Genomic DNA, 19722 nt, shown 5'->3' on the forward strand with positions numbered 1-19722 from the left:
GATGATATACAGCTGAACACCGTTGTGTTGATGCCAAAGAGACCAAGATAAGTACACGATGATATACGGCTGAACACCGTTGTGTTGATGCCAAAGAGACCAAGATAAGTACACGATGATATACAGTTAAACACCGTTGTGTCGATGTCGGAGGGATCAAGGTAGGTAAACACTGCAAGTTTTCCGATGTTCGACACTCGTATATGATAAAAATATAGCATGGAGGTGCCATGTTTTCACTTCGAGTCAACCGTTACTTCGACATATCATCGGTAGATGACTGTATCTTTTATGTCATGATATATCAAGCCACTGCCAAACAAAAGCACCAACGAACCTGTACGTATGTGCGGAATGTAGATGACCAAACATAAGATAAGATATGATGAGCTTACCTAAGAATTTATTTGCTCAAATGGCGGTGCAATAGCCAAGTAGTTAAAGCATACACTTATCACGTCGAGGACCGGGTTCAGTCCCACACGTGGGTATAACGTGTGTAGCCCAAGTCGTTTCACCAAGGGCAATATAATTTTATTAATACTAAATTATCTGTCTTTTTTATATCGTTTTGTGGTTAATTGTAACAACGTTCCTAATATTCTTTATGATCAGAGAACAGGATAATGAATATCGGTCTACAGGAACATTTGGACAAAGAGCCCTGTGCTGTGCTACAAGCTGCAGTGTGAATACGTTGAAGGTAATTGCAATATATGTTTCCAGTGTAAACGATGGGCAGGACACAGTTTCACATTGAGTAGGTGAAACAATCAGACTTTACTTTAAGTCTCCAAGTAATCACGTCAAGTGATGTGCTACAAGAAATGTATTCCAATATATATTTCATACCAAGATATCATAATCATACAGTCCATTACAACATGTTGATTTTTTATATCGTTATATTTCATTCAATTGATATTGGAGTTTTTTGAAAAAATAATGTTGCTGTTTTTCTGTTTTCCCACTTCTCTCAAGCTTGCAAAATGTCGTTGTCGCTGTATTAATGTCAAAGTTTTCTCAGGTGGTGTATTCACATGAGACCTCTCGTGTGTGAGGATATGTGCACTGCAGATGTATGTCTTGCGCATGTGCACGCCATCAAGCTATCAGCAGACGCTGCACGAGTGTTGTTATCTCACAGATATGGGCTTGTCGAACATACATGTAAAAATATCATATCAATAACAGTTTTGAAAATTACTAAACAGACTGGAGGACTTTCCACTTAATCCCTCTCATACACAAATGAATGGAGCACCGATTACATCTCTGTGTCCTAGTAGAGGGGACTAGGCGAGATTAAATACAAATAAGGATACGCATACATTGAGTGTGGTTTTGTTACTTCGGTGGGTGACCAGGGAATGTTATAATGGTGTGATAGGGATGAAAGCTGTATTATGAGGTGTCAGGTGTGTTATGGTGTGGCAGGTGTGCCATGGTGTGACGTACCAGCTCTGTACGTGTGTGTGATTATTAATGTCCTATCGAGAGTGTCTGCGACAACCTACCTGGACCAAACTATCTGTTTCACCTGACCACGGGGTGTGTGACAGAAAGAGTTCTCTCCCTTCCAGTCCGAATGCGGATGGAAAATGACATAAGTGACATAACCGACTGTGTTGATCACATACGTATGTCATGTGTGTCCATTCATGTGTCATGTGATTAATTCTTTGGAAAATCACAGCTATTTCCTTCACTCCAGCATGGATATTTTTGAGGATGGTAAAAGCACATGTGTCCCCGCCTAAAAAATACATAACTAAATGTGTCCGGAAATGGCAAATGACACAAAACATTTTATTTGAGCTCAAAAAGTCATTTAATAGGTCTGAAACATTTAAAACTAAGGTAGTATGTTTTTGTTACAGAAATATATTCAATATCCATGAATTATTTATCATTGGCAACCCAGTGTTATGTTTCTGGGCAATGTTAATCAACCATACACATATGGCACTATAGTTCGTGCAATGCCCAGCGCTGCTAATCAATATCATTATCTTAACTTTTAGTGGCACTGTGTCGTAAGAGGTGAACATGGGTCAGCATGAACACATTGATTTAACTGATTTGTGGACTGTGGAACCGGTGCAAATAGTACCCACGAATCTGTTGGTAAATGACCAGATGGTGGTCACATGAATACACGCAAACACTTATTTGCGGGTACAGCAACATGCAATAAACAAAGCACTGTGTCCCAGTCCACCCTAATATGAATTGGTTACGAGCATTGGCTGCAAGTGATGTAACCTCTCCAAGGACTTGAGCTTAATAATACATTTACAATGTACCTTTTGAGAATGACATCCAGAGATCCAGGAAAAACAACTTTGAAGCGTCATAGGGTGATCTAGAAGAAGTTCAAATTGGGCTCTATAGAAATGTGGCCGATAATCTGCGATCACCTCCAGCAATGAGTGTCCAGTTTCCCAGCTTCATTGTTACAAACAAGTATGGTATCATTTCAAAGAGCGTCTCGACACTTTCTCAGAGACCTTCAGCACTAAAGCTTTGATGCGTTGAAGGGTAGACAGGTGTGTGATTTGCTAAATTATAATCTTAAAGCAGTTGGGAACTTCATTTTTTATTTAGGATTGGAAACCTTGGGAGATAAATCGGAGTGAACCAACAGGAGATATATCGGAGTTAGTCAGTGTTGATGTGATAATAATGAATGTTTTGAGAGTACATAACCACTCACTTATGACCATTGTTTGTTGATCAATAACCGCTCTTGAAAGACGATTGGTGCATGACATGAAATGTGAATGTGTACGATTTTCATTTTCAGACAGAATAATGAAAAAAAAACCAAATGGCTACAATGAAACACTATAAACTGTGTGATGCAAGTTGACTTTCAAAATTAACGGTCTACGGTGAATTATCGACTCTCTTGAAAAACCATTAAAATCAAGAATGACACGCCATGCACGTGTATGTTGCTAATGCGTTGTGCATGTGTATGTCATGCGCGGTATTATAGGTGGTGATCAAGAGAGATGGCGGTGCGTTCATAAGATGCCTGACTTTGAAAAATTTGTTAACGCTTATATTTTCTATCAAATTGAAAGTCCAGGTTCCCCTATTTTGTAGAGAGTATATGTCAATAAGTATTCGTTAGGTGATAACAATGGCTGGCTTGGCTGTTAAAAATGGCTAGCGTTGCATTAGTAATGTACACAACGCCCTGATATAACAGTCATAGCCAGGTTGTTACCACATGAGTCGTTGTGTCATGCTGACCATCTACTGTCCAGTGTCTTCCTCATGCCACTCAAGCCTCCCTCTCAAACCGCTGTAAAGGTCCTACAGAACACCATGATGCATAGTTTATGAAACTGTTTATTTGAAAACACAGACTCAGTTTGAAGATGAAGGAAAAGATATTACAACAGCAGTGGTGAGAACTACTAAGGCCTTTGGTGATTTTATAACCAGTTGTGTAATTGCTATTTTAACAATGCCAAAATCCATTTCCTTTTACATTATAAGAGATTAGTAATATCATGTGAAGTATTCATATCAAAATGAAAAGCCAAACACAATATTTCCTTCACTGAGTCACGATTCCTTTCCAGAAAGTACAACCTAAACTCTATATAAACATATATCAAAGAATGTTGTTTTGCGGAACTGGGCTAAGTACATAGTAATAATTCTTTTTCGGGTCACGAACGGAAAACAAGCACTTGCTGTCTACAGTTTCGCCTCAACGCTACTCCATAAGGAAAACGTTGGTTTGAAGGTGGGATCCTGAATGGCGTCTCTGGTGATGTTGAACTGACTGATGTCATACTGGGTTCGCCCATCAACAGCAAGTTCACTCAGGATTTTTCCAAGCAGACTCGCAAATCTGAGTAAAAACAAACAGCCATGGAAATAATCTGACGGGCAAAATCAACAATGCGTATAAGCATCAAAAATGACCAAACATCCTCCGATTTTATTATTATGAAATCCTTCTGTCCGAAGAAATTTAGGTATACATCGTTTTTTTCAATCAAAGTGATTCCAAGGTTCGAAACAGTGTCATGTAGGGTATAATTTGTTTTGTTCGATATGTGAAATGTATATGCATTCATGCAGAAAGATCTATTGCGATACTCGAGAAAACATTGCCCGGTTTAATTTTATGTGAATAAGACAAAAGACATACTGAATAATCTAATATACCGAAACACCTTATATTTCACAGTACTATCATTTTGCATAAGTCCACTCTAAGGCATCACGCGGTCATGCATGACTGTTGGTTAGGCACTAGAGGTCTAAAATCTGAAAATGATAAATTACTAAAAAAGATTGAATGCATGTTGAAGGTTTTCATTTTATTAAAATGTGATCTGAGGGCATAATTCAACCAATATTATGTCGCCTCTAAAATGTAGCTGCAGGATTGATGATAGTCGTTAGACCTTCACCGCTCATCAATAATGTGGTTTGGAAATGACACGTAGATATAAGGAACTATGAATACAGTAGTCAGTAGAGAGTATACGTCATTCACATTGCTCTTGGTCATATTGTACGAAATGTAACAAAAATATATTGTTCACACTGGTGACATTTGTTACACACCATTCATATTAAAGCGTAAGTACAGGATGTGCCTGAAGTGGAACCTAAATAGTCTCACTACAACCAAGAACATGCATTCCAAGGAGTGCTCACTTGTACGCATGCCCAGCTCCACAACAAACGATGACGTCAGACCAGCCCTTGTATGCGCATGTGTCGACCAAGAAGTCTCTGTCTGGGGGCATGGTGTACAGGCAGGTCTTGGTCTGGAGGATTGGACCTAGGAACTGTAAACACCAAGTACAAATCAGGCTGTAAATTAATGTTAAGGCGTTACCATCTGAAGACGTGCAGTGTCACAGAAACAATATGAAACAGGCATGACGCTGGATATACCCAAAACCATGGTATAAAGTTTTAACTTAAGGATACAAGCTCTTACGTTACAGGGGCGTTGGGGTAACCCGAGGGTTAAGGCGTTAGGGGTTTGAGCGGGATTTGATTCCCTACATGGGTACAACGTGTGAAGTCTATTTCTGGTGTTCCCCACCGTGGTATTGCTGAGATATTGCCAAAAAGCAATGTAAAAGCTGACTGAGGAAAGTTTGGATGTTTGGGTCCGGCAAGAAATGGATAACATTTCCAATGACACCTGCATCAACTGTATGGATACTAGAATGAGCTAGGCATACAAAGTCTGATATACACCGTATAAACTGAGAAAACATCCCTTTCAGATAAACATCTTGGATTGCGATCATTTATTGATTTGGTAATTTAAACAAGTTACTGAAACAAGGGAGTTTTAAATGATCGGCTTTCATGCGTATTTCTTGTCATTCAAACAAACACAGTCAAAATTGGTCTCTAGCAACCAATGCATGTGGCATGAGACAACTATCGAGGTCAGGTGGTCAGACTGGCTGACTTGACCGATGCATATCCCAAGTGTGTATATCAATGTTTAATCACTGGGTTGTCAAATCCAGACTCAATTAATTACATACCACTGGTATATCGCTAAGTATTGCGTTAAAGAACAGATAAGCAAAACACACAACAACGCAAAAGATTAAAAGGGAAACACCCCAAAGTGTAACGAATGCCGTTTTACATAACTGATTCACTTTCCAAGTTCAGTTGTGTATCGTTCATCTTTATTCAGGCACACTCTCCATATGGTCATTGCTATATAAACCATGCTTCATGTTTAATGGCTTGTAATTAATGTACATTTCACCAAAGGGCCTCCATCTACCTTGGGACAAATCTCCTGTAGGAGCTCAGTGCAGATCCGCTCTTGATCAGGATCCGGTTCAAAGGTCCTCGTGTCGGCGGTTACAGCTTTACCTCCAACGTCGATCCCTATCTTCGTCCCCGTGTTGCCGTGGATGGGCAGGGCGTAGAAGTCGTACTGCGGGCAGTGGAAAATCCAGATGGGGAACCTATCAAAGGAAAGATTTTGAGGGTTTCAACTTGTAGTCACGTTTTGACATAGTAACCATGATCATAAAACATTCTTGCAGTGCATTGACTGTTTCAGTATGTGGGTAGGTATATTGTATTGTGTACTAGTGTGTATGTGAGTGTGTGTGTGTGTGTGTGTGTGTGTGTGTGAGAGAGAGAGAGAGAGAGAGAGATGATGATGATGACTGATAGGAGTTTTGGGGGTTTATCTTCATCCATCACATTCTCACGTTTTCTCGGTGAACTCCTTCATGTGCGGCGTGGCGTAGTACGTCACCTGCTCCTGCGTGACGGTGACGGGGACATGGACGCCGATCGTCCCCAGAACCGAGTTGAGCCACCCCCCTGACGTCACCACCACCTTCCGGCACTCGAACACGCCTTTCGTGGTGTGGACCTGTGTGAAAATGAAGTGTATACTAAGCAGCTAAACATATAAGCTCCCATTTTTTTGGTTCCACAAAAAAATAGCAAGCCTCATCCAACGATATCTGTCAGAATGCATATAACTGAAATTGCGTTCTTTTGAGACTGTAGAGTGAGCAGGTTGGATTTTACGCCGTTTTAGCAATATTCCAGAAATATCACGACAAGGGAAACAAGCCTGCACATATTGTAACCATGGGAATCAAACACGGGAGTTCGGTTTGACGAATCAACGCTTTAAAAACAACACTACTCCACCGTTCCCTATATACACAAAGAGATAATGATTCAAAATCAGCATATGCAATGTCATTGTTCTGATCAAGTTCCGGCATATACAATGACAACGTTAACATTAAAAATGTAATTAAAATACAATGACTTTAGTGTTGTTTATGACCAGTAGATATAGTCAGATTCTTATAGAGCATGTTAAGTACGTACGATGTCGTTAATGTTGATGATGTAAGGTGAGTACAACAATGTTAGTATGGAGCATGGAAAAAGGATGGTCAGTGACGCTGACTTTGAAAGTGTAAAGTACTACAATGACGTTGAATCCGGGGTTTTGAAGTACGTACAATGACGTTGATGCTGGTGATGTAAGGTACGTACAATGACGTTGTAAAGTATGTACAATGACGTTGTAAAGTATGTACAGTGACGTTGTAAAGTATGTACAGTGACGTTGATGTAAGGTACGTACAATGACGTTGATGTAAAGTACGTACAATGACGTTGATGCTGGTGATGTAAAGTACGTACAATGACGTTGATGTAAAGTACGTACAATGACGTTGATGTAAAATACGTACAATGACGTTGATGTAAAGTACGTACAATGACGTTGATGTAAAATACGTACAATGACGTTGATGTAAAGTACGTACTATGACGTTGCCGTTGTTGGCTCTAGTCAGTCTGGTAGCGGGACAGTTCTCCAGGATTGTCGCCCCGTTGCCCCTGGCCAGCTGAATGTGGACAGCGTTGCCCATGACAGCGTCCACTAGACCCGATTGTCCCTGGTACAAGGCCACAATATCTGGACCCACTGTGAACTGGGGGTAGCGGGCCATCAGTTGTTTGTTTGACAGTCTGTCGTATCTGATGAGGAAATGATATGTATATAAAACTGTCAGTTTGTGTAAGAGTTTCATTAGGTGGCGTTCTTTAAAAAGAAATCCAGATTCACCTAGCCAGAACCAGTTTGTTACGTCATCCGCTACACAATACAGCCTACCTGATATTGTTCCTGTCCATTTCTACAGCATACGCCTCCAAGCGTGCTTCAGTCTGTCCCTTCCTTGCCAGTCTCAGACCCCCGGTCATCCAGACAACCTGCAGGCCGGACTCGCGCTCTATCTGTTCCCATCTTCACCCCAACAGAATAGATATATGCCATGATGCTAAACGTAGCCACCGAATGTTCACTGCAAGACCTGTTTTTTCTGTTCAATGTCACCTACACATTTGCACTAATGTTGCTGTGCTGCTCTAATGGTAATTACAACTACCGTGATAATGAGTACCTCATGAATATAAATATACTCACAAACAAATAGATATATATAGATATATTTGGGGTGATATGTCTATACAATAATGTCATCAGCCTTCATTCCCCTAAAATATAAAAGAAACATTGCTTTTTGTGTTCAGTATATGTATGGTACTCCGTGTGGATCAGAGGTTCATTAAAGTGAATTGAACACCAGGGGCAACGAAAGCATACACCAGTGTTGGATGGTTGCCTAATTAAAACAAACAAGGGGTAATTAATGCGTTTTTCATAACTTTGCTTTTGGTGCACTTCCACACAACTCACTCATTCACTCACTCACTCACTCACTCACCCACTCACCCACTCACTTACTCACTCAAAAGGCAGTCACTTACGCCTTGAAGGTGTCGGGGACGAGTTTGGTGTAGCGATCATCGTGGTGCGTCAGGCGGCTGTAACACAACACCAAAGAAACATATGACAGATGTTCCTTAAAACCCGGAAGTGAAGTAGATACCTATGTCACTTCCAGTTTCGTTGATGTATATCTATACGTGCTGTGGACGATGACATGACTTGGTACAGAGAAGATACGTCTGGGTATGTTGTCACAAAAAATGACGAATCAACTACGTAGTCAATCTAGTCAATCACCCCCCTCAATGTCACAATGGAAGAAACTTCATGTAACTAATCCATTAACATGTTTGATGATGAGTTTTGGTCGAGGATGCCTTCCTTCCCGGGGACTGAAGTTTCACACCACTGGCCTAGCACTGTACGTTTGTCATGTAATCTTTCTTGTAACGACTGATCTTGCATATTTTCAATCAAACAGTGTACGTTTGCATGTAATCGCTCTTGCAACAACTGGGCTAGCGTATTGTCAAACAAGCAGTGTACATTTGTCATATAATCTTTTCGTTTAACTACTGGTCTGACAAACTGTCATGTTTGTCATGTAAGTGATGTTAGCATATTATCAAATTAGCTGCGTACACGAATACACAATGTCAGTTAGAAAGTGGCCAAATGTAACATATGTTATATTTGGTTGATACGTTCTCAGTGAAGTACAGCTTATTGAACTTCGTTCCGGGATTCGAACCCGTACTCTCAGAGGGAGACACTCAACTGCCAGTAGACAAGTAAGCTACCAACGACATGCGCAAATAAACCGTGTATTCCTTTGGCATATTTGGATAACCCAAACAGCCGAAAACTGCAGACACAATGCCTTTTAGAAAGTGGAACATTTAATCATATTATATTTGGGATTACACTTTCTCAGGAAAAGAATTATATTCTAGAATGTCAACCACCAAAAGTACAGGAATCAGAATGTCACTGAGTACGTGTTATCCCAAATATGACATGTGTTATCTAACAAGGTTCATGTTCAGATTATTGTTTCGTGTCACCTTCAACCTAGCATAGTGTCAAACGTGCAGTGTCATGCTGCTTTCTGCCCTGGGTAGCAATCATCGATCTGGCATAATATGAATCTGATACTTCGTTCTTGATAACACCGTTCTAGACTAATGCTTAGTCTCTGAATAAATATTATTTTGATAGTAACAAACAAACCCATTTTAATATTGAAAAGGGGACCCAGTGATACCGGAGATTCAGACTTGCTTCATTTAAGGCTTTAGCATTGCAGAGGAGGCTTGGCAGAAGGCAAAATAATGTGGTTCAGGGACTGTCAGATAGACTACGACCGATCCAGCATACTAACAGTGCAGCAGTAACACATACGATTAATGAGCAGGAATATATTATCTGTGTAAATTAAGTTATTCGTTAATGCTAAACTGACATGATCCGTGATACGTCTTGTGAACCTCCTCGTTCATGGCCGAGAGAAAACTGCTCGAGACCAAGGGCTGAAATATAAAATACATTTCCTTAAAACAGGGGTGAAACTGTATGTTCTTCCTACCGTACGTACACGTATCACATTGTATTACCAGGCACTCGCTTCACTACCTTGGTTCGGTATATGAGATGTCAACATAATGCAGAAAAATGACAAGAAGAGCCAAACCTAGATACATTTTGACAAAATTAATCGATTTCAAGATATTTTAGGAAAAAAAGGTTTTAAAAGGTTTAAAACGTTTGATACAATGACAGTACGAAAACCGAATATACCGATTTTGTTCTATTACAGAAAACCGAACCAAAGGCAAAATATCACGGTATACCGTTTCACCCCTTTCTTAAATAAATTTGTATTTACATAGTGAGCAAGTGACCTTTTTTTCTGCTGACTAATGCTGTAGCTGAACTGACTACAGCAGTTCAGCTACAGCTACACTATTCCACCTATGTCATGGCGTGTCAGACTGTAAAGGAGCAACTCCGGGTATGTTTTATAGAAAAGGCGCCCACGGACTTTCAAGAGTCTTACTCATCTAGCCTTACCGCATATACTACCCTTGGATGATCTGTATCGGGCCTATTTTTCGGGGCCTGTATAACAGACTACCCGAGGTGATGCACGTGTTGGACATGAGCCCGGATATGGTGCTGACAGCCTGAAATACCATGATCATAGATTCCTGTTCAGCCTAAGGCACGCAACTCAGCACAATCGTACACTACAAGGCTAATGGTGCCCCTAACATACAGACAACGAAGTGTTTATATAATACAAATGAACACAATTATTGGACGCAACATGTCGAGAATTAATAACAAAACATCTCACCTGAGTTGGAACGTTTTGACAGCCAGTACAGTGCTCCGCTGCCGATGCCTCCACAACCAATGACAATGTACTCATAATACTGTTTCTTTGTCGCAGCCATTGTGCAATCTGTGTCTGTGAGATAGGCACAGTAGATCCTGCCTTCACGGTGCTGGAGAACGTAACAGCTGTCTAGATAGTACTGCAGGGCGTCCACATGCATAGTCTTATAAACCAAACGTATTAAATGCCCCAATTACGACTACTGGAGGTGTGTGACTACCCATGCCATATAACGCATAAATACATTGGAGCATGAAGGTCTTGATAACAGTGACGTCAGTGGAATAAATTATCTTTGATTCCGCTGACGTGTTGCACATGCATGTTGTCTGACACCTTGGCACCCGGTACAATTATCCAATCTTCATACCTGGCCTTTCTAGGAGAAGTGTCAACACACAATATATTTTGAAATGCGTTTGATGTAAATCCTGGAGAGCAGAAACTAGAATTAGAATTGGCGTGTGCTGATTTCACGTTGTAATGACGTTAATAAACATAAACTAATAGTTATGTGTGTAATTATATTATGCTAACTTGCACACACAAGGTGTATGCTCAGAACGCTAACTAAATAACAGCGTGCACTTCAACCAGGCTGAATGTCAGGCGCTAGAAGGTGAACAGACTATCACATCCCACTGGGTACCCATGACCTGCAGAGCATCGAGGTTATCGAGATATCGAGATTACTGGACTGGAAAATCCACATTATAAATTAGATTCTTCTAGTCGGAATCTAAGGAAATTACACGTCCTTCTGGCTTAACAAATGCAGTATTCTAAACATGAAACCCTAAAGGTCTGGTCTATACATAGGATTGTGTTGGAGATGAACCCCCGAATGACCATATAAAGACACACTTTTAGTAGAATACACTGGTGAACTACATACAACCTTGATTGCTTAACCCACGCAATGAAGTGCAATACAAATCGTATGCTGAACCCTCGGTACACACCCTCATACAGAGTCACACAACAGATCCAACCAATGTCCCTATCTCAGTTACTTGCATTCATCAGATTATTTGTGTTAATTAGCGTGGCAGATACACCACCAGATCTTGGCCAAATGTCATATCAAATCACCAACAAATCCTGGTCAAATCTTTGTGGGTTCGAACAGGTTGTGCTTCCTGGGAAAAGTGCCATTCACTGTCTGGGCTACCTGTAAATAAGGCTAGGGCCCCTAGCTGTTAATGAGCATTAGCGGCTCGGAAAGGCCACGAGCATTCATAATTCATAATCGATCGACAGCTATGATAATACTGAGGTATTGAATACTGATACTGAAATACATTGTGCACTAACACTGTCTACATAGTGTGTCCTCACGATACTGAAACTGCCAAACGGGTACCGTACGACCAGTACGCATGCCGCGTTCTCATCGTGCTAAGTGTACCAGTACTCACAGAATGCAACCAAGGCTGTTCTAAATACAAAAGTCCACGTCCACTAGAATACCATTATGGTCAACGTACTGGCCTATTATTTTAACCGTCAGCCTTCATTTAAAGATTGTATAAAAAATGTTGTAATTGTGGTGATTATCACCATGAATTAAATTCTTACGATCTATTTGGGGAGTTTCAACCACGTGAAAGGCCTGCAATACAAGGGAATGTTAATTGATATATTCACACTAAGAGCAAGCGCCAAATACATTTCCGTTGCTGAATGATAACAAATCCAAACACAAAGTGAATAAATTTATATTTGGAAAGGATGGCAGTTTTGTGGAATAGGTTCAACTTATGCTGACATTGACACTGTCTCCTCTGGGAGATGCACGGGAGAGAAGCAGCTTCCTGTTTATAGCTTTGCCTCTATGTTACTGCCCATAAAAAACGTTGGTTTGAAGGTTGGGTCCTGGATGGCGTCCCTGGTGATGTTGAACGGACTGATGTCGTACTGGGTTCGTCCATCAACGGCGAGTTCGCTCAGGATCTTACCAAGAAGACTTGCAAATCTGAAGAATAAAAATCCATGGAAGATATAGATATAAACAGTCGGGTAAATTGACTGACAATATCACAACAGGTGACACTGGAAATGGGCTTCATGCACGGTGCCCATGTGAAGAATCGAACACGGGTGCTCCGTGTGATGAGCAAACGATTTAACCACAAACCCACTATGCCCTTCAGTGGGGTTTTTCGTGGTTTATTTTCAATATCAATATTATATCTCTCCGGTGTGTTCCACTGAAAATGTTTAATTTGTTTGACCTAATTTTTCTTGTGTTCTGTTCAACTCAGCAATAATCAAGATATATGAAGGCGGTCTTTACATAATCAAGTATCAATCAGAGAGTTCATTGATCATGACTATTGATCAACGCAAGTGGAAATTGATACCATGGCACGTGTTAACACCATCCGATCCCGTTAATCGGCTATCAGTGCTATGTCCAAACGAAGAACCATGTGCAGTCATCATTGTAAGTTTGATCTACTCCTTAAACCATTAAGTCAAAACTTTAAAATCTCTTAAAACACAGAATATAGCAATAGCTAATGGGAAATAACAGACATAGGGAGACTCTGGTTCATACGTCTGAATATGATCCTAAATATTGTCACTACTTTCGAGAAAATGCTCACTTATACGCATGTCCAGCTCCACAACAAACGATGACGTCAGACCAGCCCTTGTATACGCATGTGTCGACCACGAAGTCTCTGTCCGGGGGCATGGTGTACAAACAAGTCTTGGTCTGGAGGATTGGTCCCAGGAACTGTAAACACCAAGCACAAGATGCCAATATGCTTTATTCAGTATCAGAGGCCTCCAGCCTGGAGAAGATTGTAGTTTATTTCACCACACCAATTCAATCGTTTAACAGACGGGGTCACAGGACGGAGGCGTTTCAAGCGATCATTTAGCAAACCTATCAAATTTGGTATTCTGGTATTTTGGTAATATACGTTAAATATTAACTCACTCACTCACTCAACTTTGGTATTCACAATTAATTCCCCGTGAAAGTCGACCGTTGTGTTTTTATTTACTAATAGGCAAATGTTTTTATCGGCCACTGTTTTATAAACAGCGGTCATATTCATTTCTAATGTATTATGATCATTACGCATCTTTCCTCGAAGGTCCAACAAAATTATTGTATACGACACCCAAAATGTCTACATGTCAGTCGCAAAAGTTGCGATAGCTGAACTCTGATCCAACCTGCAATTATGGAACAACGCTGATTTGTGAGCGGTTGTAGAGCATGACGCGGTACTCTTTTACGTCCTTACATTTTTTAATTCGTCTATGGGCAGTGCCGACTGGAAACGATAACCCAAGTTCATTAAAGATTTTGCCGTTCTGTTTTAAATACCATTAGCCCCTTGTGAAATGGACCCAACAATATATACTATGATACCTGTTTAAAGAAATCATTTATATACCTTGGGACAAATCTCCTGCAAGAGCTCTGTACAGATCCGCTCTCGAACAGGATCCGGTTCAAAGGTCCTCGTGTCGGCGGTAACCACGTTCCCTTGAGCATCGACGCCAATCTTCGACCCCGTGTTGCCATGGATGGGAAGGGCGTAAATATTGTAACGGGGACAGTGAAAAATGAAGATGGGGAACCTACAACAGAACAGCTTTTTGTATTTCAATTTGCAGTCAGCGATATCGACTTTAATAACTGTGTCAATCTTTGCTAAATATTTGCTAAACAAACTGGCGTGTGTTTGCGACTGGGAGAATGACAGTTACATAGGCAGTTCTCTTAGAGAATGAACCAATGAGCTGCACTGCAACACACCAGGGTCTAGATTTTCGAAGTTCTCTTAGCGCTAAGAAAGTCGTAAGTTAGCGTTAATGTATGGCACTTACGACTACCTTATCGCTAAGGTATGAATGACCGTACGTGTGTATGTTTTGTCGTCGTCGTTGTTGTTGTTGTTTCTTTGTTGAATGATAATACTGGTTCCGTTATATCCAGCTGATCCAGGGACTTAAACGAGTCAAAACACTTTCCATACTTACAGGATATCTCCCCTTTGTACAGTGAAGGTGAAGTTACACGGGTTGTACCGTCGTACTTGAGAGTATATGACGACGTGCAGGTGAGTGTATGTGTGGCTGCATGTACCAGCCCATACTACAGCTGGTTTTACAGTGCTAGCTCACTGAGATACCAAGCCACAGGTGAATATCCTTCTCAGGCATATTATAGTGACTCCGAGCTGACCATTGTTGTACCCATTAATCCAGAGCGCCAGGCAGGGACCGACAAGCACCATATCATGATTATGACAGTGATAGCAGAGAGACTGCCCGGCGAGTTCTGGTCAGTATTTGTACTCACTTTTCCTTGGTGAACTCCTTCATGTGCGGCGTGGCGTAGTACGTCACCTGCTCCTGTGTGACGGTGACGGGGACATGGACGCCGATCGTCCCCAGAACCTTGTTGAGCCACCCTCCTGACGTCACCACCACCTTCCGGCACTCGAACACGCCCTTCGTGGTGTGGACCTGACAAAAGAATCCTTGATCAGCTTCAGCGAAGAAGCATGTATTTTGATCATTTCTCAAAGAAATGGCAGACTATATCTACCAATATCTACCGATATATTTTTAGAAAGCCTGCGAAGTTTGTTTAGTCCGAAGTTAAATGTAATATATCTGCAGATGCAAAGGCTTTTAAGATACGAGTACTCACATATTCTTCAAGATCAGTTGAAAAGTGCATGCAATGGTATAGCCGCTGCCATGTTCAGGGACGTTTTTATGGAAATTCCATTTGAAGAATGACTTTGATATCGAGCATGTAAAGTGAGTCAATTGACATTGTATAGTACTACAATACATTTGTTATTGAGCATGTATAGTATATGTTGATGTGAAGTATGTACACTGACGTTGATATTGGTGACGTAAAGTACATACAACGCCGTTGATGCTGGTGATGTAAAGTGCGTAAAATGACATTTATGTTGGTGTTGTAAAGGACGTACTATGACGTTGCCGTTGTTGGCCCTAGTCAACCTGGTAGCGGGACAGTTCTCCAAGATTGTAACCCCGTTGCCCCTGGATAGCTGAATGTGGACAGCGTTGCCCATGGCAGCGTCCACTAGACCCGATTGCTCCTGGTACAAGGCCACAATATCTGGACCCACTGTGAACTGGGGATAGCGGGCCATCAGCTGCTGGTTTGACATTCTGTCGTATCTGATGAGGACATTACATGTGTACCAGCCATATAAAGAAACTGTGCACTGCCAAAATATTATCCCAGTTGATAAGTACGATAACAATGTGAAAGGTACCGGTACAAACAAACTTTAATGGAGGGATCATTTTAGCAATATTCCAACAACATCAAAGTGGGGGACACCAGAAATGAGCATCACACATTGTACCCATGTGGGGAATCGAATCCGGTTCTTTGGCGTGACGAGAGAACGCTTTAACCACTAGCGCCCTTCGTATCTGATGAGGAAATAACATGCATATAATTCGTTCTGTACATACATTATACGTATGGGTACCACTTGAATGCTCAAACCGGACTAGAATCAGAAATTTATTTCAAGATGGCTCCTTCCAAAGAGAACTCAAAATCAGACAACAGTCAAACTTGATTTGTTTTCGTTGCACTTGTAACCTACTTGATGTTGTTCTTGTCCATTTCTAAAGCGTACTTCTCCAACATGGCGTCATTCTGTCCCTTCCTGGCCAGCCTCAGACCCCCGGTCATCCATACAACCTGGAGGCCGGACTCGCGCTCTATCTGTTCCCATCTTCACAAACAAATGTATAACTTCATGTTAGGGTTAGCTGCCAAGTGCAATCCACCCCTTTAATTCTAAAACATTTACTATGCGTATTTGCAGTAATATGCTCCGGGCATTCTCTTTAACAATGGTTCACTGGTACATGTAAACAAAATTAAGCATATTTGGAGATTTCTTCTATGCAATTGTGTGATCGGTGTTCAGTATATATACGCAGTGTGTGTGTGTGTGTGTGTGTGTGTGTGTGTGTGTGTGTGTGTGCGTGCGTGCGTGCGTGCGTGCGCGCGCACACACACACACACTTGTTAAAACATGCCAGCATTGATTATGACTATCACTGACTTATTTCTGGGAAATACTGAATGCCTATAGATCTTGTTGTCTGTCTTCAGCTTAGTTTATTTTGTAAATCCGTTTTAACATCCACTTTGTAAGTGAAATTTTGTATTGCTTGGCAGTATATAAAGTTTCTTCAGCTTTGATGTTTTCTTCATCACGATGTGATGAATGGCAATAGTGCCCAAAGCGCTATTAAATGCAACTCTGCCACTCATTCAACACCAGTCACTTACGCCTTGAAGGTGTCCGGGACGAGTTTGGTGTACCGTTCTTCATGATACGTGAGGCGACTGTAACACGACAGCAAACTGTTCACGTCACACATATTCACTAAAACCTCTCTTTTTACACGGATGCTTGTGAAATTCGAAGTTTTGTCACTGTGTGCATACTTATCTTTTTTTCAGGAGAAAAGGACATTCCGATCTTATATAACTATCTGATATTTATGACTGACCATCTGTACTTATTTTGACATTTTGTACGAAGACAAACACACACACACACACATACACACACACACACATACACACACACAGAGACACACACACACAAGCACACACACAAACACAAGCACACACACATATGAAGTATACACAGGTCAAGTTATGCCTTCTTGTCTGTGCCTTCACTGGGAGTACAAATAAAGCATGTTATCCGTTCTTGGGATGAATATGTTGTCCAGCAGTGTGCAGTGGAAGCTGTCAAAACCGGCATCTATCCAATCCGGCAAGTTGTCAACACTAGCATAAAATTTCAGACCTGTTCGTGGATCGTACATTTATCATCAGCTCTACTATCCGGCACATTGTCTAAACCAGATTATTTCTTCAGTCCCAATGAGTCCCAATGACAGCTTCCACAGTACATAGTTTACGTTATGTCTTCTTGTAACTACCCGTCTTACATTTTGCCAGCTTGGCAGCGTATACGTTTAGCATCAAGATGCATCATCATCTGTCTTTAACTAATTGTTGAAAGACATAACGTTATGCATAGATGCATGTACGTATTCCTTATGCTTAACTGACATGATCCTTGATACGTCCTGTGAGCCTCCTCGTTCATGACCGAGAGAAAACTGCTCGAGACCAAGGACTGCAATATAAGGTACAATGTATGAAGACAGTAAATGACTGAAAATGTGTTAATCAAACGGGGTCGTCATTTTCACCTGAATCATTTTCTTTCAACTTTAATTTTCATTTTCCATCCATCGACTTGTGAAGTCCACTGCGTCCCTGTTTCACAGACAATCGAGACTGAGTATACTCTTGTCTTGATATTGTTGTCATATTTACAGATTAAAAATGACATGCAGCAGGGAGGGTTCGGTTGATCCCGGTAAGGCTCGTCATCATGTCAGGGCCCAGCCCCCTGTACGCCCAGCCCAGAAAGCATAGTCTCACTGATGGAGTATCAGAAGGGCTATGTTTCTGGTGGACAACCCCGGCACTCTCTCTGTTAATCTGCTGTTCATTAGGTTTGTTCTTTAAAACGACGTTTGATGTATATGTGATCAACAACGGTGGGGATATGTTAGTGCCAAACCACACCGAGTGTATAATGGTGAAATTATTTTTTCAACACAGTGAGAATATTGGTTGACCTCACTGACCAGTTCTTCACCTAAAACAGGGAATATCAGATAGACACCTTGAGGTGATGCACGTGTTGTACTGTGGTGAAACACCAAAAAGACCAAGGTTATGGTGCTAATACTAAAGAATCATCATCTGTCTTTAACTGATCGTGGAAAGACATGACGTTGTTATGCATAGATGCATGTTCCCTATGCTTAACTGACATGATCCTTGATACATTCTGTGAGCCTCCTCGTTCATGACCGAGAGAAAACTGCTCGAGACCAAGGACAGCATCACCGTAGCCGACAGGGCCAAACCGGCCCCATGTATGACAGGTCCCTGCCCATTAGACAGAGCAAACGAGGATGAATAATAAAACATCTTACCTGAGCTGGAACGTTTCGACAGCCAGTACAGAGCTGAGCTGCCGATGCCCCCACAACCAATGACAATGTACTCAAAGTACTGTCTCTCTGTCGCGGCCATTATGCAATCTATGTATGCGGGATAGGCGGAGGAAAACCTACAGGCACGGTGCTGGAATACCTAACACCTGTACATTAGTACTGCGGTTAGGCTATATGCATTTGTTTTAACCAAACACTTATTAAATACTCAAGTTAAGACTGCTGTAGATGTGTGACTGTCCATACATTTTACCGGATAATATAGTAGTTTAGCAGCCCATTTGAACTGCAGTTACATTGGTGGAATAAATCTTTACTTCTGCTGATGTGTTGAATATGCATGCCGTGTGGCATGTGAAAACAGATTAGATAACCCTGGCGCTAGTTACCTGACCTGACATATACCTTCAACGTTTTGAATTTGAGCAACATATTATTTGTTACACTAGCAAATTCTGTTTGTTGTCTTTTTATAAACTCGACTCAATTTATGGTTCCGAGGGAAAATACATTACTTACCTCGGAACCCAATCGTATTAGAAGAGAAATGATTTATAACGAATCTTTTTGCTTAACAGAGATAAAGATGCCATCCTGGACCCCGTGAGCACATATTCAGGCCCATTGCGCTGACCTTTCAATGGATTATCCCGAACATCTTGTCAAGGTAGAATCCGCAGTTACAAATTAGATTCTCCTTGCCGAGACCTTTCCCAAGAATATTAAGAAGCACTTCAGACTTGACCAATGTAACAGTTTTCTGACAAGTTAAAAGTAATTTGCGTTTAGGGATGTATGTCATTCACACATTCAAGAATGTTTATGTGAATGACAGCACGGTCAAAATACATTGCATATTGTTTACTATACCTTTCTGGAATTAGCAACTTCCTTTTCTAAAGAGTGAATGAGTGAGTTGGGGACAGCAAAAATGGGCTTCACACTGTAG

The 19722-nt window shown here is 41.1% G+C and overlaps 2 protein-coding genes across 2 annotated transcripts; both read right to left on the reverse strand.

The window, feature by feature from the left end:
• Nucleotides 1–3340: 3340 nt before the first annotated feature.
• On the reverse strand, nt 3341–11035 carry LOC137258177 (monomeric sarcosine oxidase-like). The gene is made up of 9 exons (XM_067795755.1): nt 10644–11035; nt 9750–9816; nt 8326–8382; nt 7670–7801; nt 7320–7533; nt 6234–6400; nt 5795–5981; nt 4690–4823; nt 3341–3871 (listed from the first exon to the last, which is right to left on the reverse strand). Exons 1-9 carry the CDS (start codon nt 10843–10845, stop codon nt 3715–3717), a joined length of 1317 nt encoding a protein of 438 aa, XP_067651856.1. The 5' UTR covers nt 10846–11035; the 3' UTR covers nt 3341–3714.
• Nucleotides 11036–12387: 1352 nt separating this feature from the next.
• On the reverse strand, nt 12388–19088 carry LOC137258445 (monomeric sarcosine oxidase-like). Its single transcript, XM_067796127.1, has 9 exons — nt 18753–19088; nt 17812–17878; nt 17014–17070; nt 16316–16447; nt 15662–15875; nt 15013–15179; nt 14102–14288; nt 13295–13428; nt 12388–12660 (listed from the first exon to the last, which is right to left on the reverse strand). Exons 1-9 carry the CDS (start codon nt 18850–18852, stop codon nt 12504–12506), a joined length of 1215 nt encoding a protein of 404 aa, XP_067652228.1. The 5' UTR covers nt 18853–19088; the 3' UTR covers nt 12388–12503.
• Nucleotides 19089–19722: the final 634 nt, after the last annotated feature.

This window comes from Haliotis asinina, chromosome 12 (assembly GCF_037392515.1).
Source record: "Haliotis asinina isolate JCU_RB_2024 chromosome 12, JCU_Hal_asi_v2, whole genome shotgun sequence".
NCBI lineage: Eukaryota > Metazoa > Mollusca > Gastropoda > Lepetellida > Haliotidae > Haliotis > Haliotis asinina.